At 57.2% G+C, this 24,195-nt stretch overlaps 2 protein-coding genes across 5 annotated transcripts in view; one reads left to right on the top strand and one right to left on the bottom strand.

Moving 5' to 3' along the window:
* Window positions 1-13,752: 13,752 nt before the first annotated feature.
* On the top strand, window positions 13,753-16,636 carry ANKRD9 (ankyrin repeat domain 9). 2 transcript variants are annotated; one of them, XM_082617034.1, is made up of 3 exons: window positions 13,753-13,939; window positions 14,903-14,955; window positions 15,548-16,636. In XM_082617034.1, exon 3 carries the CDS (start codon window positions 15,595-15,597, stop codon window positions 16,537-16,539), a length of 945 nt encoding a protein of 314 aa, XP_082473160.1. In that variant the 5' UTR covers window positions 13,753-13,939; window positions 14,903-14,955; window positions 15,548-15,594; the 3' UTR covers window positions 16,540-16,636. The 2 variants fall into 2 exon arrangements, with proteins under 2 accessions (XP_082473160.1, XP_082473159.1); XM_082617033.1 differs by having other exon boundaries at window positions 14,903-14,977.
* A 3,675-nt stretch (window positions 16,637-20,311) lies between these two features.
* TECPR2 (tectonin beta-propeller repeat containing 2) overlaps window positions 20,312-24,195 on the bottom strand; it is a 99,909-nt gene continuing 96,025 nt past the window's right edge. For all 3 annotated transcript variants that reach the window (XM_082617028.1, XM_082617029.1, XM_082617031.1), the window contains one exon: window positions 20,312-24,038. In XM_082617028.1, the coding sequence (XP_082473154.1) occupies window positions 23,887-24,038 (152 nt within the window). In that variant the 3' untranslated portion in view covers window positions 20,312-23,886. The remainder of the gene's footprint in view (window positions 24,039-24,195) is intronic.

The raw sequence follows: 24,195 nt of genomic DNA, 5'->3' as shown, positions 1-24,195 counted from the left end.
TAACTCAATTTCGTTTGTTTTTATGGCTGAGTAATATTCCATTGTATATATGTGCCACATCTTCTTTAGCCATTCATGTCAATGGACACTTAGGTTGCTTCCATGTCCTGGCTATTGTAAATAGCGCTGTCAAGTTGTATTTTATGGTGATAAGATCTACCGTCCTAACACAGTTTTAAGTGTGCAATACATTCTTGTTGACCATTGGTGTGTTTGATTTCTTTCACTTCGCATCATGTTTTTGAGGTTCCTCCTTGTTGTGGCATATATCAGAGTTTGTTCCTTTTTATTGCTGAATAATTTCCCGTTGTATGGATAGACCACAATTCCTTGGTCTATTCACCAGTTAATGGTATGTGGACATGTGCTTCCACCTTTTGGCTATTACGAACGATGCTGCTGTGAATGTTCATGTACAGGTCTTTGTGGGGACATAGATTTTCATTTCTCTTGGATGGACACCTGGGAGTGGAATTGCTGGGTCATACGGTAAGTTTAAGAAATTGCCAAATTGTTTTCCAAAGTGGCTGCACCCCACTCCCAATGTGTGAGAATTCCAGTTGCTCCACATCCTTGTCAACAGTTGATATGGTCCATCTTTTTCGTTTTAGACATTCTAATAGGTGTGTGGTGGTATTTCATTGTGCTTTACCTTGCATTTCCTTAATGACTAACGATGATGAACATGTTTTCATATGCTCACTGGCCATCTGTATATATCTTCCTCGGTGACGTGTCTGCTCAAATTTTTTGCCCCCTTTAAAAACTGGGTTGTGGGGGACTTCCCTGGTGGTCCAGTGGGTAAGACTCCACGCTCTCAGTGCAGGGGGCCCGGGTTCGATCCCTGGTCGGGGAACTAGATCCTGCATGCAGGCCACAACTAAGAGTTCACATGGTGCAACTAAGAAGTCCACTTGCCGCAACTAAAAGATCCCGCACGCTGCAACTAAGACCTAGCGCAGCCTAAATAAATGAATAAATAAATAAATAAATAAACTACAGCACATTAAAAAAAAAAAAAACTGGGTTGTGGGAATTCCCTGGCAGTCCAGTGGTTAGGACTCTGCGCTTTCACTGCTGAGGGCTGCGCAGCACGGCCCAACCCCCCCGCAAAAAAAAAAAAACTGGGTTGTGTCTCTTATTATTAGTTCAAAGAATTCTTGATATAGTCTGTATATGTGATTTGCAAATATTTTACCTCAGTCTGTGGCTTATCTTGTCATTTTATCAATGGTATCTTTTGAAGTGCAAATGTTTTCAATTTTGATAAGGTCCAATTTATCATTTTTGTTTGTTTGTTTTATAGGGAAAAAAATCTAAGACCTCTTTGTCTAACCCAAGGTCATGAAGATGACCTCCCAAGCTCATTCTTAAATTTATCTTTTTATCCCTCACCCCCCCACTTCCTAGGCCTGACAGTTCCACCTCCTCCGTTTTTTTCTCTTTGCACTCAGCCACCTCCTTTTGTTCCCTTTCAGCAGCGATTTTTTTAAAAATCCCCAAATCAGATCACACTCCACAAGGGTAGGGATGTTCCTCTGTTTTGTTCACCAATGAGTCCCAAGTGCGTAGAACAATGCCTGGCATACAGTAGGTGCTCAGTAGATGCACTTTGGGTTGAGTCATATTGTTCCTCGGGAGGCACTGCATTGCACTTGGAGAAAAGGCCAGCCTCACTGTCCGGGCCTACAAGATCCAACACAATCCAACTGTACCCACCCTGCCCCCTTGCCCTCTCCCCTCCTACCACCCCGATCTTCCCTCTAATCCTCAAAGGTGTCAAGCTCATTCCCATCTCAGGGCCTTTGCTTCAGCTGTTCCCTCTGCCTGCAATTCACTTCCCTCTGCGTTCCCCAGGCCTGGCTCCTTTTGTCAGTATGAACTCAGCCTAAACATCACCTCCTCTGAGAAGCCTTCCCTGACCACCTCATCTAAAACAGCTGTCCCACCTGCCCATCACGCTATCACAACCCTATTTTCATTGTCCACAGAGCACTTATCTCCAGATATTTTCCCAGTTTATATATATTTACTTAGTGGATGGTTATCCTCCATCCTCCATGGGTCCCAAGATGGAAGCAGGGAGGAGAACAGAGCTCCCAGGCCCTCTTTAGCCAAGCCCTTCCTCCTTCAGGAGGCTTCCTTGGTTATTCCGGCCACTAAAGCTTTCCTGTCTCCTGTCTGTCTTCCTTCCTTTCCCACTGCAGTAAGCTGTAAAGTTGGTGCCCCACAATGGACCATGCTTCCTGGTATTCATGTCCTGGGGAGGTCTCATTCCACATTGTTGCTGAGCTCGGCCATGTCACTTGTTCTGGCCAATGAAATATTAGCAAATATGACGGAAGTAGAAGTTTGATGCTCTCTTGCATATTGAGGATTGTTCTCAGTGGAACGTAGTGCCATGCTGTGAAGAAGCCCAAGTTAGCCCTGTGTAGAGGCCAAGTAGAGGAGAACCAAAGTGCAGTCATCCCTTGGTATCCACGGGGGATTGGTTCCAAGACCCCCGCAAATACCAATATCCACGGATGCTCAAATACCTTATATAAAATGGCATAGTATTTGCAGATAACCTAGGCACACCCTCCTCTGTATTTTTAATCATCTCCAGATTGCATATAATACCTAAGACAATGTAAATGCTGTGTAAATCCTTGCTGGCACCAGGCAAATTCAGGTTTTGCTTTTTGGATTATTTTTCCCAAATATTTTCGATCCTTGATTGGTTAAATCCAGGAATGTGGAATCTGTGGATAGAGAGGGCCACTGTACCTGAGATGACAGCCCACGCTGGCAGCCAGCTGAGTTCCCAAGCTGACAGTTAACATCAACTGCAGCCATGTGTGTGAAGCCACCTTGGACGTTTCACCCCAGTTGAGCCCTCAGCTACTTGCAGCTGTATAAATGATCCCAGAGGACAAAATATGAAGCAGAAAAACTGTCCAGTCAATCCAGAGGATGGTGAGAAATAAAAAATCATTGTTGTTTCAAGCCACAGTTGTGGGGTTGTTTGTTACACAGCAGTAGGTAACTGATACACCTGTGGAAGTCTCCTTTGTCTCTCAGGGCTCATTGGCATAATAACTGCAGCCCACCTACCCATCCAACCCTCCTTCCCACTTTCCTGTTCATTGCTCTTGGAGTTTGGCAGTTTGCCTAATCCTCCCCCTCCTTGGAGCTGGGAAGCCCCTCCCAGGCCTTACTGACCTGTCTCCTCACCTGCCCAGTTCTGTGCTCCCTCCACAGTAGTCATCAGGAAAGCTTAGGACCTTAGCAACACCTGGTAAGGCCCTCCCTGCCCCTCTAGGACCTCAGCGCCCCATTGGACAAGGGGTGGCAGAGTGACGGGCCACACCACGAGGATCCCTGACCCTCCCAACCAAACTGCACTGGACCCTCAGTGGGCTCCGCTAGGCATGTCCCGTCCATTGCTCCCTGGAGTGGGAGCAGAGGACAGGCTTGGGACGCAGTGACATGGGGGTGGGTGGCCCAGGAGTGGGTCACAACCGACAGCTAGGTTCCCTCTGAACCACCTCCCAGCTGGGCACCTTGTGGCCGGCTTCTCTGAACACTCTGGTCTCAGTGTCAGCCTTCTGTAAAATGGGCCAGGGTACGATGAACCACCCTCCCCTGGAGAGGAGCAGTTAGGCCGCTTGCAGAAGCAGCAGGCTCAGCTGGGTGGACGGCATTCCAAGCGAAGGAACAGCTAGCAGGAAGTTCTGTTCCCTGGGGGAGAGGTAGGGCTGGGCGAAGCGCTCGGGCAGAGCGGGTCACCGGGGGCCACTGTGGCCCGTAGGCCGCTGCAAGCGCTGGAGGGCAGAGGCGGGGTTGGGGGCCTTGTGGCTGTCTACCTACGGGCACCAGGGGGGCAGCGATCGTCCTCACTTCGAAGACGGGAAACAGAAGCACCCCTCGGCCTCTTCCACTCCCGGAGAGCTGCCCTCCGCACCCTGCGCCCTGCCGGGGTTCAAGGACTCCCTGGAAGGGGGCGCCCCAGGAAGAGATGCGAGGGGAGGGGGAAACGCAGAGCGGGGACCCCCCCCTCGCTTTTCGCGCTCTCCCCATCGGACAACCCCGTCACGCCCCCGGACTTCGGATTGGCCTATCGGGGCAGTGATCCCGCCCACGAGGAAAGGGAGGGGCCACTAACCCCGGGGGACCCGGCGTGGGTGAGGAAAGCGAGGCTCGAGGAGTACGAGGGAGCGGCCAAGTGACCAGAGGCGTGGCCTGGGCACGATTGTCGCTCTTTCACGGCCGAGACTGAGACCCAGAATGGAAAGGGGCCTGCGGCGGGCACGTGGCGAGCGGAGAGCGGGGTGGGCTGTTCGTGGGTGGAGACCCAAACCCGCGAATCCCGCCGCTGGGGCAAGGCACTCCGTTGTCCCCTGTCCGCTAGTGACGTGGGGCGCCCCGGCCCCGCTCCCTCGCTGAGCCCCGTGCCGGGCTGAGGGCCGCGACGACGCGCACGGCCGCCAGGGGGCGGTGTCGGCCCGCGCCGGGCGGTGGGACAGGACACCGCTTCCAGTTCTGAGCGGATGGAGAAACTGAGGCCCGGCCCACAGTGGCTCCAGCCAGGGCCTCGCCCCCTCCTCCGTGGGGCCGCACGGCGGGATCCGATAAGGGGACCTCCCTCCCCAAGCCCCGGACCCGATGAGTCCCATAAGCCTAGCTGACGTCCCCCTCCCCCCACGCCCGCTCCAACCCCTTGCTGAGGGGCTCCGCCTCCCCGGACCTCAGTTTCCCCTCGTGTCACCTGAGAGAAAGTGATAGTGAGACGCGGGGATCCAGGCCCGACTGCTCGGGGGGTCTCGGGAAGCGGGAGGTTCCTGTGCGCGGCTGGCAGGCGGGGCCGCTGTTATCCTTAGGACTCATCCGAGCTGTGTGACCAGGGCCAGGCCTTAGTTTCCCCTGCTGACTCTCCTCACTGCAAACCACAACTATTTACCGAAGGGGACAGTGGAAAAGAAAGCGGGAGGTGCAACGAAGTGGGAGGCTGCCCTTGGCCCGACCCACCTCGGCTGTGCTCCCTCAGCACCCAGGGACGGGGTGCTGCCCGCTCTCCCCAGGGCAGCCCCAGGTCTGGGCGTGGAGCCCCGAGGGGGCAGCGATGCGCTCAAGGTGACACAGCCAGGCCGGCATCCAGTCCCTGCGTGCTGGGAGGCTCAGGGAGAGGGCCAGTCGGCCTGCCCCGCCAGCGTCCTGCCCCTGCCAGAGCTGGCCTCCCCCAGGAGAAGCCAAGTCTGAGCTCTGCGGGCTCCTGCCTGGGTGTGCCGGAACCTGGGCTGGGCCACGGCCGAGTCCCCCTTGTGCTCAGGGCTCCTGGTGTCTGGGACTCTGGTGCAAAAGAGATGAATCATGTACTTCCTGCTCCCCGCCCTCCAGGGACCGGCCCGCACTCCCGAGAGAGTGACCCCCAGCCTGATCGACTCCTGCTCTTAGTCCCAGCATTTATGGGGCACCTACCACCCTCCCGCAGGGACAGGCTGGGGGCAGAGGAGAAACCCCCGGGAGTGCAGGACGCTGTGGTGAAGCCCCGAGAGGCTGGACGAGCTCCTTTAGCCAGCTGGCACCTGAGGTGAGTCCGTGTGGACTTCTGGGGATGGGCAGTCCAGGCAGGGGGGATGGCATGAGCAGGGGCCCGAGGCCCTGAGGCCTGAAGGCTGAGGTTCTCGTGGAATGTGAAGGGGTCTGGTCGGGAGGCAGAACAGGCGTTTTCCACTCGGGTGGGCGGCACCTTTGAGCAGGGAGGGCTCCCAGCAGAAGCGCTGAGTGGACTTGGATTTGACGGGATCCCCTCAGGCTTCAAGAGGCTGGGGCTGAAGCTGGAGCCTGGAGAGTCCAGGGCAGCCTGGCCCTGGGAGGTGGGATGGAGTAGCGAGGGGGGCGGGGCGGGGGGTTTGGACACAGAGTCCAGGGGATGATGGGAGGGGTTCAGGTGACTCCTCTTCATCTCAGGCAGCCTCCTCCTCCAGGAAGCCTCTCCTGCCCACTCACCTGTGGTCCTCAGGGCAGGCTGCAGGGGCTTGTTAGTTGAATTACTGAGTTAAGCTGCTCCAAAGGGCTGGCTGACCATCTGAGTCCCCTGGCGAGGGATGGAGGGGCCCCAGCCCACCATCCCAACCTGCGTCTGAGGCCCCTCCATCCTGTGAGTGGGGGACATTTCTAGCAGAACTTTCCTCAGCTTTCACAAGGGGTTGGGAACTCACGAAACCAAAACCTTCCCTTCCTAGGCCCGGATGAGGCTTATATGCTCCAGCCCTGTGGGCAAAGCCCTGCCCCTTCTCTGAGCTCGTTTCCCTACCTGTAAAGTGGGCTGACAATCCAGCCTACCTCCCCTGCGAGCCCGTGAGGTGACGGCTGAGAGAACATTTTGCCCGCGGGACCTGCCTTTTTAAAAACTTACCTTAATTATGCAAATACTATTTGAATATGTGCCCCTTGTGAATGACTCAAACCATAAAGAAGGTACAGAGAATAAAAACTAAGAGCTCCTTCCTCCTCCTCCCCCTCCCCCTCCCCCCTTCCTGCCCTCCTCCCCGCCACCACGCTCTCCCCAGGAGGCCCTGCCATCCACAGATCAGTGTGTGGCTTCCAGTATTTTTCAAACAATGTGGGGACTTCCCTGGAGGTCCAGTGGTTAAGACACTGTGCTCCCAACACAAGGGGCACAGGTCTTTTAACATTTTTATGTTGAAATATTGAAAATTCATCCTAGGAGCTCTGTTACTGCCCTGTCCTGCAAGAACTCAGTGACCTCTCAGGAAGACTATCTTATCTCCTCTTGACAGAGGAGGAAACTCAGGCTCTTTATTGTCGCCTGTGGCTGCATGATACCTGGGCTGTGCGTTAGTTAGTCACGTGGCAGCTGTAGGTTTTACCTCCTAAACCAGGACCTGTGGAGAGTGAGGGGGACACTATTATAATTATGCTGGGATGACAAGGACTGTCCTGAGCAAATACTCTAAGGAGTCAGGAAATTTTCAAGTGATAAATTCCTGTCCCCAATTGGCGTAATCCAAAAATTGGATTATTTAAATATTAAATAAAATTATTAAAGACTAAATATACTTTAATATAAATATTAAATAAAACATTTGTTTAATTAATTAAATATTAAATTAAAAAATAAAAAACTCAACTGGCTCATTTAATGAGGAAGCCTGAGTCCTCAGGCACGGCTCTTTCCAGGGATCCTACATGGACCCAGAGACACCAGCGAGAGTCTCACATTGGGTTGGTGGTGGGGGCGGATTTGAGGGAGATGCTCCCTAGGCTCCAGGCCGACACAAGGTCCTCCCCAAGAGCCAGGAGAGGAGCAGTGCCCAGCTGGGAAGGATGCAAAAATCCTAGCTGGGACAGATGCATCATGATTATTTTTGGTGTTCCCCTTTGGATGGTCACCTAGGAGGTTTCCTTTTTTTTTTTTTAAGATTTTATTATATTATTTATTTATTTATTTTATTATTTATTTTTGGCTGCATTGGGTCTTAGTTGCGGCACGCGGGATCTTTCATTACAGCGCACGGGCTCTTCGTTGCGGTGTGCGGGCTTCTCTCTAGTTGTGGCGTGCGGGTTTTCTCTTCTCTAGTTGTGGCGCGCAGGCTCCAGAGTGCGTGGGCCCTGTAGTTTGCGGCACACAGGCTCTCTAGTTGAGGCACGCGAGCTCAGTAATTGTGGCGTACGGGCTTAGTTGCTCCGTGGCATGTGGGATCTTAGTTCCCTAACCAGGGATCGAACGCATGTCCCCTGCATTGGCAGGTGGATTCTTTACCACTGGACCACCAGGGCAGTCCCAGATTTCCAGTTTTTTATTATTAAAAACACAGCAGGGACTGTACCTCCTTAACAGTTGGTAGTTAACCTGTATTCTCTTCAAAGGTTTTACTCTGAAAGTTAGAAATAAGGTATGCAGGCAGACCTCACTTTACTGCACTTTACTGTACTCCACAGATATTATGTTTTTCTCAAATTGAAGGTTTGTGGCAACCCTATGTCGAGCAAGTCTGTTACCGCCATATTTCCAACTGCATTTGCTCACTTCCTGTCTCTGTGTCACGTTCTGGTAATTCTTACAATATTTCGAATCTTTTCATTGTTATTATATTTGTTATGATGATGTATGATCAGTGATCTTTGATGTTACCACTACAACTCACTGAAGGCCCAGATAATACTTAGTATTTTTACCAATAAAGTTTTTTTTTAATTAAGTTATGTGCCTTGTTTTTTAGACATAGTGCTATTGCACATTTAGTAGACTACAGTATAGAATGAATATACTTTTATATGCCCAGGGAAGCCACAAAATTTGCGTGACTCGCTTTATTACAATATTTGCTTTATTGTGGTGGTCTGGAACAGAACCTGCAATACCTCTGAGGTCTGCCTGTAAAATTAAGGTTGAATTCTTTCATAAAACTGTAAAGAATTAAACAAGTGAACAAAACCATAGCCGTGAGCATCGTACATGGAATTTGGCACTTGGGCCAGTATTTATCTGGGATAAGATACCTACAAAAGAAATTGGTGGACCCAAGAGCACGAGCATTTTCCCTGCTGGTGGCGCCTTCCAAGGTGCCCTCCCCTCCTCTGCATGAGAGTGAGGGCTTGATTCCTGACCTTGTCAGTACAGGCTGTTTTCAGTATCCTCAGTTTTTGCCAATAGGCAAAACAAGAGCTTGTATGTTTGCCCATTTCTTACAGAGCTGAACATCTTCATGGGTTTATTGGCCAACCTGTGAATTGCCTATTCATACCCCTTGCCCATTTTCCTGGGTTAATCTTTCTAACAGGTTGCAGGAGCTCCTTATACATTCTGAATGCAGACCCTTGGAGGCCAGGTGGGCTTTGGCCCAGCCCAGCCAGGTAGCGGTAGTGCAGGACCCAGGAGAGGTGGGGGTGGGTGAGGGATACCCCTCCCTCCTCCCCTGGTCTTGGCCACTTCCCATACTGGCCTTGGCCAATCCTGTCCCCTGGAACAACTTCCTTTTGAGATCCGAAAATCTACTTGACTCAAGTCACAGATAGAGACTGGCACTCAGACAGGTGCAGTTACGCAGCCCAAGTCCCACAGCTGGTGAGTAGCGATTAGAACCCAGCTTGTCTGGCACCAGCTTCCTCCCCCAGGAAGCTGCCCTCCCTCCTCTCTACCTGCAGCACAAACCCCAAGCTGTGCTCCCAGTCCTGGGCCACCTGCCAGATCCCCCCTGCTCTGATGACAGGCTCTGCTGGGCTTGCTGGGGGCAGCTGGGGCTCAGGTCAGGGAGGATCTCCCTGTGGTCAGTGAACCCCTCTCCTCAAGCACTGCCCTCCACCCCTTGTCACTCTAAGCGAATGACCTTGAAAATAGAAGCCATCTGAGTAGACTTCTCCGACTCACCTTCACCTGTGCTCTCACTGGCATCCATGCCCAGCCCTCTGCCCCGCAGGAAGAACTGTCCATGCCCGTGGCAGGGGCCTTCCTTCCACTCGTGGCAGCCCAGTCCCTGCTGGCCTCCAGGTCATGGCTCCATAGGTCCTTCCTGCATCAGTGTTTTGGCGCATCAGTGTGCTGCACACGTGAGCACACATGCACACATGTGCAAGATGCAGCACACTGCACACGGACACGTGTACACACATGCATGCACAGCATGCCAGGCATGTGCACAGATGCACACGTGCCTGCATGCACACACACACGTGGCTCGTTTTTTAAAAAAATTATTTATTTATTGAGGTTGCACCAGGTCTTAGTTGCAGCATGGGGGATCTTAGTTCCCTGACCAAGGATCGAACCTGTGCCCCCTGCATTGGGAGCGCAGAGTCTTAGCCACTGGACCACCAGGGGCATCTCTCTGCTCTTTTACTCTTTGACCCACTTACCTCCAGCCCACCTCTCCTCCCTACACACCTTTCCCAGTCCCTCCCCCAACGCTCCTCTCCACGTACGCTTCTCCTGCAGTCCCATGACCTTCTGTAAAGGGCGCCATGACCTCCATGTAGCCAAATCCTCCTGACCCGCTGGTGGCACTTGTCCCAGGTGGCCTCCCCCTCCTCCTCCGGACACCTGGGCCCTTCTGACTTCCAAGGGCCTCTCCCCATCCCTACATGCTGGATGTTCCAGCCTGGCCTCCAAGCCTTCACTCCATTTTTTTTCTGAATGTTTTATTTAATTCATTTATTTATTTGGCTGCGCTGGGTCTTAGTTGTGGCATGGGGGATCTTAGTTCCCTGACCAAGGATCGAACCTGAGCCCCCTGCATTGGGAGCGCAGAGTCTTAGCCACCGGACCACCAGGGAAGTCCCCGAGCCTTCGCTCCGGGTGTCATGCTTTCAGTGCCTTCTCTCTCCTGTGACCCCCAGCTGTATGTCCCCAGCGGGGCTTCTCCCTCCACCTCCCGTTACCATGGACACGCCAAGGTGGCTGACAGGCATCTTCAGGGACACCCGACCCCCTGCTCCTCCCCGACCCAGGCGGCATTCTAGACTGTTCTCTCCCTCTCACGCCCACCCCAGTTGGTCAGAGTCCACACCGAATTCGCTGCTTGTCCCAGCGCCCTCCATGCCGCTCGCCGTGCCACCCCTACCTTCCCAGGCCAGTCGGCTACTGGGGCTTCCACCCTCTCCTCCTGGGGTCTGCTCCCCGCGGCGAGAGGGAGCCTGAGAAAACCCGAGGCAGCCCCTGCTCAGAGCCCTGGCTCCCCCGAAGTCCTCCCACTGACCTCGGGGTCCGTCTGTGTTTGCAGCCTCGCCCACTACCCCTCCGACCTGGCCCCACACAGACGCCACCAGCCTGCGGGGGGCGGGACAAGCTGTTCCAGGAGAGGGGCAGCATGACAGGGTCATAGGTCAAAGCCACACTCAGAAGGCTGTGCAGGTGAGCCGGGCCTGAGCCGGGCAGTCCCCCCACCCCCAGGCCCCCTGAGTCTCTCTGGGAATTGAGCCCTCCGCCCCGCCTCCGCCCCCTCCCCCCTCAACCCCGTTCGCAGCCTCAGGGGGCACAGGACGCTGCTTCCTTAGGGGGAGCACTTCCCCCATCGCCGCCCCAGACTCGGCCACAGCCCCACGGAGGCGCGGGCAGGGTGTTCACAGCAGTGCTGGGCACAGGGGACAGCTTTCACCAGCAGAAGACTCAACAGAGATGACGTGTGACCCAGAGCGGCGCGTACCCCAGAGGGTGAGTCTAAAAGTGACCGTGGGAGAAAAAGGCAAGCTGCTGAGCGGGAGCGCTGACAGCGTGATGGAGAGGGTTACAGTGTCAGCTGCCACCGTGGGAAAGCGCCGGCGCTGGGACTGGGCGGCAGGACAGGCACGCAGGCCTTCAGATCTCCCCACGTGTTAGTTCTTAAACTGGCTCATGGGCTCCCAGGCATTTCAAAGTTATATTACCATTTTGTATGCCTGAAATAATCCACTAACATCCAAACCTCCAGGTCCTTGGACAAACCCAAGCTCCTTGTCTAGCCATTCAAGGCCCTATGCTTCCCAGCCCCTCCCAACTGACCTCTGGAGCCTTCCTCTGCCACTTCCAGACCTTTGCTCCGGCTGTGTCCGGGCCACGAATGCCTTTCCTCTGCCCCACTTGGTCTTTCTGGCTAAGTCCATGTCCATGGGAAGCTTTCTAAGTAGTGGAGAAATGGGGTTGAAACCGTGCAACTTAGATTGGGACTTGGACCCACAGGCTGGGACTTGAACCCATGGTCTTTTAACTGAGATCACACATCTGGTTTCAGGACTTAATGAAGCTCAGGTTCTTGATGTCTCATCACAGAAAGAATTCAGTGAGAGACAAAGTGATACGTAAGAAGTGGATTTATTTAGAGAGAAACACACTCCACAGAGTGTGGGCCATCTCAGAAGGAGAGAGTGGCCCCAGGGTACAGGGTTGTCAGTTCTTATAGGGGTGGGTAGTTTCACAGGCTAATGAGTGGGAGGAGTATTCCAGCTATTTTAGGGAAGGGGCGAGATTTCCAGGAATTGAGCCACGGCCCACTTTTAGACCTTTATGGTTGGCCTTGGAACTGTCATGTGGGTGTGTCATTTAGCATATGCTAATATATTACAAGGAGCGTATACTGAGGCTCAAGGTCTAGTGGAAGTTGACTCGTTCACCATCTCGACCTCTTTGGTCCTAATCAGTTTGTGTCGTGTCCTTGGGCTGTGCCATTCTTTTAAAGGTTGTGCCCTGCCCCCTTCCCTCCTGTTTCAGAGTCGGACTTGATTTTGAGAGAGGCCTTCGGGAAACCCAGCGAAGAGTGAGGAGGGCACGTCAAAGGGGGTGGTGAGGAGGGTTCGAGAGGTGGAGAGAGACCTGCCCCGAGGCCAGCTGCACACCAGGCACCTACACCTACACCCGGAGGCCAGCTGCACCTTGTCACCCTCATTCCACCGGTAGCCATGGAGACGGTGTGAGGTCTCACCTCCAGCCCTTGAAGAATAGAATGGGGACATGGGAGCAGGGCAGCTAGCGTCTTGAGCCACAGGTAGTTAACCTGGGACACCACCTCCCTATGTTGTCTCCCAGGGTCTGGGGGCTCCAGAAGGCCAATGTCAACCGTGCAACCCCAGGATTTCCATTCACTTTGCCCCACCCATGAGAGAGGTCTGGAACAGGACAGCTGGGAGAAATTGTAGGGAGACTGAGGACTAAAGCAGGGAGGAGAAGACAGGTGAGGTGGGGCAGAGGTAGAGCCTGGACTCCCAGCCCAGTGTTCCCTGTACCCCCCCACCCCTGGCCCATGATCGTTTTCTGTAAATCTGGTGGTGATCATGGACCCCCTGAGAGGTATGGTAGGGCCTGCAGGGCCATGTTGCACTGAGGTGGGTGGCATTTTGGGTGGGGGTATCGGGTGGGTCTCCGGCACGTGTGCGCTCCACACTTTGGCCCGCTTGTGGAGAGGCCGGGGTGGTCAGGGCCCCATCCGCCACAGATGTCTGAAGGAAAGAAGCGGAAGCGCCCAGCTTCCCTTTTGGCTGCTCCTCACTTGGAGGTCACCTCCCAGTGAGCCCCGATTTCCTGGCCGGTGAATTAGGGGTCATAATTCCCACGGCTACCAGTTGCGAAAATGAACTGAAATCAAGTATGTTTAGCACAGAGATTGGTACACACTAGGCCCTCATAAATGGCTGTCTCCATCCGTTCATCCATTCGTTCCCTGGGAAAGTCAGCTTGGAGCAGGGGCTCGAGACGCCCCGACCCTCCCGGGCAGAAAGCGGCCAGGGCCCTTAGGGGTCACAGTTCCTAGGCCCCGACACCTCCACGTACAGTCCCGGAAAACAGTCTCGGAGGAGGTCATCCCCAAGGTCACAGAGGGTCAGCGTAAAGGGGACGTGGAGTACGACTCGTGGGGTGCCGAAGAAAGGCACGCTCGGCGGAGCCGGAGCGCCTAAGTGCGCGCCCAGTCTCTCACTGAGCCGGGTCACAGCAGGCCGGGCCCAGGGGCCCTTCCCGGCGCGGGTCTCCCGCCGCCGGGAGCTCCAAGCCCGGAGCCTTTCCTCGCCGGCCACTCGGGTTTCCGGGAGCCCCGCCCCGCTCACTCCCCATCCCGGCCCCGCCCCCCGCGCGCCCTCAAGTTTCTCCCAACTTTTCCGCGGGTCCCCCTGGGCGCCCCGCCCGCCGACCGGTGACGTAACAATGGTGCAGCGCGGCGGCCAATGGGTGGCGGCGGGAGCCGGCAGCGCGGGCCAATGGCGGCGGCGGGCGGCCCCGCGGTCCTGCCCGGCCGGGGCCGCACTGCGCCGCCCGCCGCCCGCCCGCCCGCCGCCGGCGCCGGCACCGCCGCCCAGCGATCTGGCCGCGGCGGCTCAGAGCGCGGCTGCGGCGGGCGCGGGCGGCGGCGACACCCTCCCGTCCGTCTGTCCTGGGAGCTTCGCCTGCGCGCCGACCCGCGGGGGGACAGCAAGCTTTCCGGCCCGCAGCGGGGGCGGGGACGCCAGGCCAGCGGCCCCTCCGACCCCCAAGGTGAGTCCCCCTTCCTCGGTCGGCTCGGCGTGTAGCCGCCGCCCCCCTCATACCCCCCAGACACACGCGCACGCAGGTGCAGCCCTCGCTGCGCCGGCCACCGGCCCGCAGACACTCTGGCCTTGACCCGCGACCCGCGGCCACCCGGGGTCCGGCCGTGCCGCCAGTAGGGGACGGGGAGGAACTGGCGGGCGGCCCTGGGCGCGCGGCCTTGCCCTCGGTGGCCCAACCCCCCATTCACTGAGCCGCGACCGTGACTCGCTGCCCGGTGACGTGGGGCGGCTCAACTTTACGTAACCTGCCCCGCTCCCAGTGTCCACACAGGGTACACCCGGGGCGCGGAGACCCAGGCGTGGGGGGTTGCTCCAGTCACGGTGTCCCCCAAAAGGGTGCTGTGGCTCCATCCCCCAACCCCTGTGCCCGTCTCTGTAACTTAGTTACCCAGTGTGTGTGGATGCAGCTTATCCGCTGACCTAGGTCCCTTGTGACCAAGGGCTTACCCTTGAGAAAACGCAGTGGGGAGCTTGGGCCAGGGCCAGGGGTTGGAGGTCAGGGCTCAGGTTGGCGCAGGGGGCAAGGTTAGGGCTCAAGCTGGGTTTCCTGTGGGTTGGGGGTCCTCCCACTTCTGGAGTGAGCCCGAAATAGGAGTTAGGAGATCTGGGTTCCAGGCCTGTCTCTACCATGACTTGCCGACTGACCTTGGACAAGTTTGTCCCTTACTGGAAAATGGGATGACAGTACCTGCTTCTTCTAGTCGTTGGGAAGACTCAGGGCGCTAGCAGACCTGGAGGGGATTTACAGGCTGTGAAGAGTGTACACGCCAGTTTCTAGGCTGATTTCATCCTCTTGCCTCCTCCCAGGAGCTAGGGGCGGTGACATCCAGTAAACACCATGTTTGGGTGGAAGGCTAGAGGCCCCCACTTCCTGCTGCGGCTCACAGACTGCCTTCCCTCTTTCTTACAGATGAAGAAGCTGAGGCTCAGGGAACAGTAATACACCCACCTACACAGAACTAGGTAATCGCGGTGCGCTAGCCAGGTAGGTCTGAGTCTAGAGCTCTGACCCTGCCTGGCCTGGGGTAGGGACCCCGACCGCAGTCGGGGGTCAGACGACAGGGTCAAGGTTAGATGGGGTTGGGGATAGGGAGCTTGGGCTACAGAAAAGATTTGGCTCAGCTTGAGATGTGGGATGCAGCTTTCCTAGTCCCCTACCTGGCTTTTCCCTTGACTGGAGTTGGATGCAGCTGCCACAGGTGGGAGCAGGAACTCTTCCAGTGGGTCCCTGGGCTGGACGGGGTGTGGGGTTTCTGTGTGGCCTTGACGGTAGCTGGGGCTGTGAGGGCAGGGACAGGGAAGGGCATCTTTAGCAGAGGTACCGGAGAACAAGACAGTTTTGGGGAGGGCGAGCAGGCGCAGCTAGATCAAGGATGTGGGAGGTGGTTCAGGGCCTAGGAGAGAAGGGAAGCTGTGAGGAGTGACTGGGAGGGCCGGTCGGAGGCTGGGGGCAGGTACGAGAGAGGCCCGGACAGGTGGGGCTGTGTGAGGATTGGACGGGAGACCCCTCTCCGACCGGATCCTCAACCCTCACTGCGCTTCCCTCCGCCCGCAGGTGGTCGGCCCCAGGCCCATGCCGTGAGACCGGGAGGCGCCGCCAGCATGCCGTGGGACGCGCGGCGGCCGGGGGGCGGCGCGGACGGCGGGCCCGAGGGCGCGGGCGCAGCGCGCTCCCGGGCGCAGAAGCAGTGCCGCAAGTCGTCGTTCGCTTTCTACCAGGCCGTGCGCGACCTGCTGCCCGTGTGGCTGCTGGAGGACATGCGCGCCAGCGAGGCCTTCCACTGGGACGAGCGCGGGCGCGCCGCCGCCTACTCGCCGTCGGAGGCGCTGCTCTACGCACTCGTGCACGACCACCAGGCGTACGCGCACTACCTGCTGGCCACGTTCCCGCGGTGCGCGCTCGCGCCGCCCAGCGCCGGCTTCCGCTGCTGCGCGGCGCCCGGGCCGCACGTGGCGCTGGCCGTGCGCTACAACCGCGTGGGCATCCTGCGCCGCATCCTACGCACTGTGCGCGACTTCCCGGCCGAGGAGCGCGCGCGCCTGCTCGACCGGCGAGGCTGTAGCCGCGTGGAGGGCGGTGGCACGTCGCTGCACGTGGCCTGCGAGCTGGCGCGCCCCGAGTGCCTCTTCCTGCTGCTCGGCCACGGCGCCTCGCCTGGCCTGCGCGATGGCGGCGGCCTCACGCCGCTCGAGCTGCTGCTACGTCAGCTGGGCCGTGACGCCGGGGCCGCCCCCGCCGTCGGGGCACCTGCGCCCGGGGAGCCGCGCCAGCGCCGCCTGCTGCTGCTTGACTTACTGGCACTGTACACACCTGCGGACGCCACCGGCCCGGCCCGCCGCGAGCTGCTGGGCGACCGGCCGCGCTGGCAGCGGCTACTGGGCGAGGACAAGTTCCAGTGGCTGGCGGGCCTGGCGCCACCCTCGCTCTTCGCGCGCGCCATGCAGGTGCTGGTCACCGCCATCTCGCCCGGTCGCTTCCCCGAGGCCCTGGACGAGCTGCCGCTGCCGCCCTTCCTGCAGCCGTTGGACCTCACGGGCAAGGGCTAGACCGCGGGGGCACCCCGGGTGCTGGATTTTTGGAGAATACTATTTTTCAGAGCGTTGTACCCGGCACTTTACATATATTGTTCTCTGGACAGCAGAATCTCTGCTTTGTGTGTAGCGTGCTTTGGGGGCTTGGCCAGGACGGGCAGGCGGACCCGGAGCTGCAGGTCTTCTGGATCCGGCCGTGCTCAGCTCCCCACCTCCCTGCGTGGAGCTGGGCTGCAGGGTCAGGCGACGCCTGAGATCCGGGCCCTGCCCTCAGCTCTAACTACCCAGACCCTGAGGAGTGGCCTCCCATCTTGATTTAGAGCCTCTGGGAAGGTGTCCCAGAGGGAGAGACAGCTGAGCTGGGCAGGTGCAGGGGGGTGGACTGACGTGTCCAGGCAGGGGCACGGCGTGTGCAAAGGCTTGGAGGCCAAGGGAACCGCCCGTGGGTGCTGGGTGGAGGTTCTCTGCCCCGTCAGCAGGTGGGGCCTCGACCACTCCCCTGTGGGGCTGGGCCTCAGGTCCCGAGCTGTGGAGGGCAGGACCCAGGCTGTGCCTCCTGTTTGCCCCCGTCCCGTACTGGCCACCTGCCTCCTCCTTGGCTGTCACTGGGACCGCCCCCTCCCCAAAGAAGCCCAGGCCTGGACTTGTCACGGTCGCCCCTTTGGCTCTCTCCTCTGGAGACTAGCAGGTACCTAATCCTGGGGCTCCTGATGGGGGTGGCTGCGTAACCCCGTGGGCGGGCCCTCCAGCCTCAGCCAGTAGAGCTGGTTTCCGCAGGAAGGGTTTGAAGATGGAGACTGGTTGACCCTTCAGGACAAAGGGACCCTGGCTGAGAAGCTGGGTCCGTGCCCCAAGGAGCCTTGGGATCAGGGATGGCCAGGCCGTCCTGCCTGGGAATTCTGCTGGGCCGTGAAATTCAACCCGCGCCGGCATGGGCTGGAGGGCCACGATGTTCTGCCAGGAGCAGAGGGCTAACGATCTGCCCGATGGACAGTGACCGCCTGGCTGGGGGCACCCACTGCCCACCCTGCCCCCAGTGTCCCCGAGGGGGGGGGCATGCCTGGGGGCCGAAGGGGCTTTGGGTGGTGGTGGCAGAATCCAGGGTGGTGGGCCGTCGGAGGGGGGCTGTGGAAGGGGCCTGGGCAGCGGGAAGCTCTGTCAGGGGGCCTGGTTCTGGTCTGCACCTGCCACCCACTCTGAGGGTGACCTTGGATAAACCCCTGCCTTGGGCTTCAGTGTCCCCAACTGTTTACAAAGGGGTTTTGGAGCATCTCCAAGCTCCCCACCTGCCCTGGAAAGGATGTGACCCCCGTTCCTGGGAAGCGAAACGTAGGGTGGGTGGGCACACAGCCCTGGTGGGGAGGGCTGGGGGATGGAGGGGTGTACGGCCCAGTGCTGATCCTAGATTCTGGGTGGGAGCGAGGGCTTCTCCCCTCCTGCTGTGTGTCCTGGCCCAGTTAAATAGCTTTTCTGAACCATGACACTTGGGGGCAGTGGATACTAGCATCTCTTCTAGCTTAAACCTTGGGACATCAGGAGTCCCCTGGTTCTTACCGGGGATGCGTTGCTGGGGGAGGGTGCGTTCCTCTGGAGGAGGCGGAAAGCGCAGACCAGAGCAGCAGGTCGCCGTGGCTTCTGGGCTTTGGGAACTCTCGGCGCCCTCGTGCCCAAGCAGCTTCTGCCTGGAAAGAGCCTGGGCACCTGACGGAGGACCTGGGCGTGCGGACTTCCCCTCATGTCTCCCCGGTCCCAGCTCTGTCCTCTGTGGGGTCAGCCCTCCTGGCCCAAGGCACAGGGCTAGCTAGGCCCCCATCCGCTTCCCTGCTAGACCTACAGCTGCCCCTTTGGTGACGAACTCCTTTGAGCCCCATGGGCTGGGGATGGGGTGATGCAAGGTTGGGGGGGCTCCCTGCCGGGGACCCCACAGAACCCATTGTCCAGGGAGCAGGAGGCAGTCCCTGGGCTGGTCCTGGCATGCAGGGCAGGATACGGGCAGGAGTTGTTCTGGGCACCACAGCAGGGGGCCCAGCCGGAGCACAGCTTCATAGCTTTGAGGGGTGCAGGGCAAGAGAGCAGCGGGGGCGTCAGCGCCGGGTGTCCTGGCCGCGGCTGGGTGGGACAGGGAGCCACAGGGAAGGCTGACGAAGCCCTGTGGCAGCAGAGCGGGGCCTGATTCCTGGCACAGCTCCCACTGAGTCCCACTGGGGACGCCTGGCTCAGGGCACCCCAGGCGTCCATGGGAGCAGAGAACCCAGAGCAACAGTGCAGGGTGGAGAAGCCTCAGGGTTATCTGGCCGCTGCTGCCGGCCGAGTGAGGGCGGGCGGGCGGGCCTCAGCACTGGCCTTATCGCTCCCCTGGGCCCTCCAGCACCCCCCGTCACCACTGTCCCCCTGGCGATGAGCAGGGAGGCCTGGGGAGGGCCAGAGTCAGCCAGGAGACTCAGCTCTTGGCTGTTGGCAGGTGGCCTTGATGGCTTCTCCAAGGCAATGGCTCTGCCTGGGACAAGGCCCACGTGTCTGGGCAAAGCGCCTTGGTTCGTTTGTTCACTTCCTTCATTCCATGAACCTTGTCTAAGGAAAACCCCACTCCTGCCAGTACTGCCCCCACCATGCCCACCCAGGGGCCCAGTGAACTTCCAACTCCGGAGAGCTCAGGGGCCAGAATCTCTGCAGCCCAGACACCTGTCGGGGAGGAGGAAGGAGGGTGGGCTGCTCCTCCCCAAGGCACTGTGACCCTGTGCCTGGAGCCCGAGAGGGACACACAGCCCTGTGATGGCCTGTGGCCACAAGGCCCCCGCTCTGCCCCCACTTTGGCCGTGGTGGCATGACTGTGCCTCCTTTGTGTGCTAACTTACCCCATTACTACCTCGATATTCCCACTGATTTCCTTTCCTGTCAATTTCTTCAACTTTAAAATACTGTATTGAGAGCAGTTTCCTAAGTTACCTGGAATCCTGTTCAGAACAAGGGTGCTTCCTGAAGTCGGGACGGAGGGGAAACAGGCACGGTTGGGGAAGGCTTCTGCTTCAAAAGTGAGTGGATGTTCTGAAGCACCCCTGCTCCACGGTGACTGGTTTTGTCCTGCTACAGTTTAAAATTGAGGCATACTTGACATAATAAATGCCCAGACTTTAAGTGTGTGGTTTGAGGGGTCATGACCGATGTCAACACACGTGTAACCATCCCAACCAAGGCAGAGGTTGAAGAGAAGAGATTTCTATCCTCAGTGATTTTTTTTTTTTTTTTTTTTTTTAGCCACACTGTGCGGCTTGCGAGATCTTAGTTCCCCGACCAGGGACTGAACCCGGGGCCCAGGCAGTGAAAGCGAGGAGTCCTAACCGCTGGACCACCAGGGAATTCCCACATCTCCAGTGACTTTTATAAAGAATTTCTGCTGATAGAATGCATGCTCATGGTACAACACTCGGATTGTGCAGAGAAATCCAGGGCAGGATGCGGCAGGCCTCCATGCAGCTCCCAGATAAAGAGGCTGCCCGCCTGCCTGGCAGCATCCCACCACCCAGACAGCCACTGCTACTAGCATTTTGGTGTGTTTTCTGATGTTTTTCCTCTGCACATATATACATATGTTCAAATTTTTTTCTATGCATACCTTTTCACGTGACATCAGATCAAATCTAGTATTTAAAAACTTACTGTAGAGTAAGCATTTCCATATACTGTAAAACACTGTGTAAATACGATTTTTGAGAAGCCTTTGGTGTTTACTTTGTGATATTTGATTCAGCTAGCGCTGATACGATAAAGAGTTGATGTTAGAACTGAGTCTTTAAAATGTGAATTTTATTTATTTTTGGAATAAATAACACATTTACATGGCTCAAATTCAAAAGATACAAAAAGGTACACACTACAAGTGACCACCGTGACCAGCTGCTTGTGTAGTGTCTTTCTGCCCCTCCTCTGCGCCTTGGAGTTATGAAAAAGATTTCAAACCCACCAAAAGTTAGAAGAGTGTCCATTGGCATTATCTACCTCTCCCTGTATGTATGATCTCCTGCAAACCCACATGATCATTACCACGCCCAAGAGATTTAACGCTGCTATGATAAAACTGCATGACAGACTGCTCAGAACCCATATCCCCCAGGAACACACATGCTTTGTAACAGCCGCATATACCGTTTCATGAGAGGAATGCTCCCGAAGGTCAGGTGTTTTTAGTGTTTCACAATTACAAACGATGCCGCGCTGTACGTTTAACCCTGACTTCGGATTTGTTCTTGAGGACAGGCTTCCAGAAGTAGGAGTTCCGGGGCTTGAGGGTTTTGAGGCTGCTGCTGGACTGTCGGTGGCTTTCCCAGAAGGGCTGTGCCCACGGGGGGCCCCTGCTTGCTCCATGTGCACCCCCGCCCTGGGCGCTCACTAAGCAAGGCCCTTTCATCTTTGTCCACACGTGTGTCTTCGGCGTTCCTCCGACTTGTAGCGATTATTTCTCCTTCTAATTTTATGCAGGGTTTTTAATTCACAGCATTATATATATTTTGAAGAGATCAAATCTATATAGTATTTTCCTCTGACTTTCCCCTCTACTTTTGAGTTTAGAAAGTGCTTGCCATCCAGAAGTCAGATACTGTTTTTTGCCCCCTAGTTTTAAGATTCTTTAATCCACGTAATGTTTATTTTGTCTGAATGGTTCAGTAGCGGGCCGCACCAGTTAACGGTGAAGTCACCGTCCCGTCCTCTCACCCGCGTGCCGCCCTCACCCCGTCAGCTCCCCGTGGGCCTCGCTGGGCTGCCCGACGTCACTGGCCCTTCCGTCCACGTCCTACTTCGTTGGCTGGCCCCCGTCATCACTCCTGGCAATCCTCATCTGTTTCTTCTTCTCAAGACGAGGTGGCGTCACACAGCACAGGTCTGGAGTCCCAGCGCTCCTTGTGTTGACTTAAGCAAGTTACTTCGCCTCTCTGAGTCTCACTGGGGCTAATGGTAGTGACCTCTCAGGGCCCTACTGAGGACGTGAAGCTGCACGCATGAGAGCCTCGCCGCATATCTGGCACAGTCAAGGGGTGTGTCTGTGGCTATGAACATTGTTTTATGGATTCTTCTCTGCCTCCCCCAACAAAGAAAATCCCAGTGGGGATTTTGACAAATTGAGTGAAAGCCATAAATGCCTTTGGAAAGGACTGGTGTCTTTCTTTGCACGACGGCTGTGGTCTTCCATCAGGAATGCCGACTGCCATCCCAGTCCAGGCTCTCTTGAAGTCTTCAGTAAAGCTTGGCCAGCTCTCAGCAGAGTCTGGCATTTCTTGTTCAGGGTGTTTCCTGGCACATGACGCATCCCGCTGCTGTCATGAACGTGACCTTTTTCCACGTGCTGGTTTCCACTAGGGCACTTCTGGTATCTGGTTTTGTGTCCTGGGTGGAGACTCAGGCCCAGGGTCTTCAGCCCCCAGAGCCTGCCCACAGCGGCACCGCACTCTGCCCCTCGGTACGGTGTCCTCCCCAGGGCCACCTCTGCAGTGGCACTCCCCCAGGACAGCCCCCGGGCAAACTGGTCATGAAATGACAGCTGCCCACACCCTGCTGGCCGTGGGGCTGGGCTAGCAACAGCAGCAACAGATTCTTCGCGGCACCAGTGGGAACAGCCTTCCTGAGTGCCTGCTCGGGGCACCTTCTCACCACTCAGACATCAGACTCGACTAGGCTCGGAAGAGTCTAGTTTATCGCACTGTCTCAAAGCACAGCTAAAGAAAAAAAAAGAAAGAAAGAAAGAAAGAAAACTGTACAAAGCACTGAGGCTACAAGTAGTTTAAAAGTATCAAACTAACGAGCCTGGGGTTTAATTGCACTGAAGTCCCGCGGGTTCAGGAGAGCTCTGCCATCTGAGGAGCCGGGCAAGGCACAACGTACGCAGAAGAGGAGCCTCAGCCAGCCTGGGCTCCCTCTGCTGTCACCGGACTTCTGGAAAAAAACGGGTTCTATAAAAGTGAAGTAGTAAGTAAGGTCTGGGATTTCAGCATCTTGTCCTCATTCAGACCTGGAAAACCTCCATCCTCATGGCTGGCTGCGTCCTGTCAGAGAACAAATCTTATCGCTCTTCACCTGTGGCCTGGGGGCTCCCGGACACACTTGCTTAGTAGAAAACAGGCATTGAGTAACCGGGCCCCGGGCCAAGGGCAGGCTAAAAAAAGCAGCCAGGCTGGAGTCCTTCCGTGGGGCTGCCTCCAAGAGGGAGGGGTGGCGGGCTCAGGGCGGATGCCTGGCTGGGCTGCCGAGTCCTACAGCTCCGATGCCAGCGACGAGGGTGGGCACTGCAGGCCGAGCCCATGGACTGAAGTCTGACGTGGCCACAGCAGGCCCCAGTTTCAACCTTGTTGGGCACCCACCCAGATGCCCGCTGACAGTGCCTGGTTGCCACTCGCAGCCAGCAGGCAGGTCCCGTGGCTGCCCCACACACCGAGGACATGCGGGGCGGTGTCCATCCTCTGAAGCTGCAGCCGAGAACAGTGCAGGCTCAGGATAAACCAGGGGAAGGAATCAAAAGCCTTCCCCTGGTTTCAGAAAATACATTTCTCTTCTAAATTTGTAAGATCTGATTTCAAGTGAGGTATCTTATGTAGGTTTGTAATACAACAAACAAAAAAGGCAAGAATTAGTAGATTCATCCTCTGAAGGTGCTTCTGGTTTTCACGACGTCACCAGCAGCAGGGCTGAGTGTCACCCTAAGACATTCCTATGTCACGAACATGGCTAAGGTTCCCACGTCCCACCACACCTGCCTCGGATACACACGCACACTTCCGTATTCCAGGTCACCCACTGGCCTTTACTGTTCTGCTGGAGGCGAGCCCAGCCCCCTGGGAGCGGGCAGGGAGGGCGTGCGTGGCGTGTGCATGTTGCTATGCGTGTGTCCCCATCCTGGCACAGCTGGCTTCCCATCTGGTGTGGCCAGCAGGGAATGGGCGCTGGGACCTGTGTCTCAGAGAGGAGGTGGGGGGACCCTGTGGTGGAGACGAAGCCATCCCAGGAACACATTCGGCAGGTGGACGGCACTGACCTTGGGCTCCACGGGCCTGGGAGCGGTCAGTGACGGGAAGGTGACCGCAGCAGACAGCGGTAACCGTAGTGCATGCAACTGGAGCAGCCACCGTCCCACTTGGGGACGGCCTCAGCGGGAGTTCAGAGGGACTGCTGCTACAGCAACGGCTCCGGACCTCTCGGCCGAGGCTGTGGGTTCTGGAACGAGACGGAAACAAACACGGAGGAAAGCAAGAGCGGGGCGTCCGACCTGGCTAGACGTGTCTGACGAGAGCGGGCGAGGTGTGTCCAAGGGCGGGTGACTCTAAACCGCCCGTGTCCGCCACACGAGTCTCGGCGGCCTCCCCGCCGAGAGCTCCTTCAGATGACCTCCCACTCGTCGTCCAGGTCCTCGGGGTGGGGGGTGGTGGCCTGGCTGCTCGGGGCGCCGCAGGAGTGGCTGAAAGTCCTAGTCAGCCGCTGCAGGAGGGAGCCGGGGGGGCCCACTGCCCACAGCTCATCTGACAAGGTCACTGCGGGGACAAGAGCCAGCCGCACGCCCGTTACTCCCCAGCCTGGCTCCACAACTGCACGCGCGCTGCCTAGTGGTGGGCCCCGGGCACCCCCCAACCGGCGCCTAGGCTTCCTCAGCCTTCAAGGGGGTGGCCCGGCGCCCCGTCCTCTTCCCGG

Source organism: Mesoplodon mirus (genome assembly GCF_964341445.2).
Source record: "Mesoplodon mirus genome assembly, chromosome: 4".
In the NCBI taxonomy this organism is placed as follows: Eukaryota; Metazoa; Chordata; class Mammalia; order Artiodactyla; family Ziphiidae; genus Mesoplodon; species Mesoplodon mirus.
This window is presented reverse-complemented; position numbering and strand designations above follow the sequence as displayed.

Bases quoted from the DNA above. Each gene is read 5' to 3' on its own strand.
- ANKRD9 (XM_082617034.1), top strand. From the start codon at position 15,595: ATGCCGTGGGACGCGCGGCGGCCGGGGGGCGGCGCGGACGGCGGGCCC.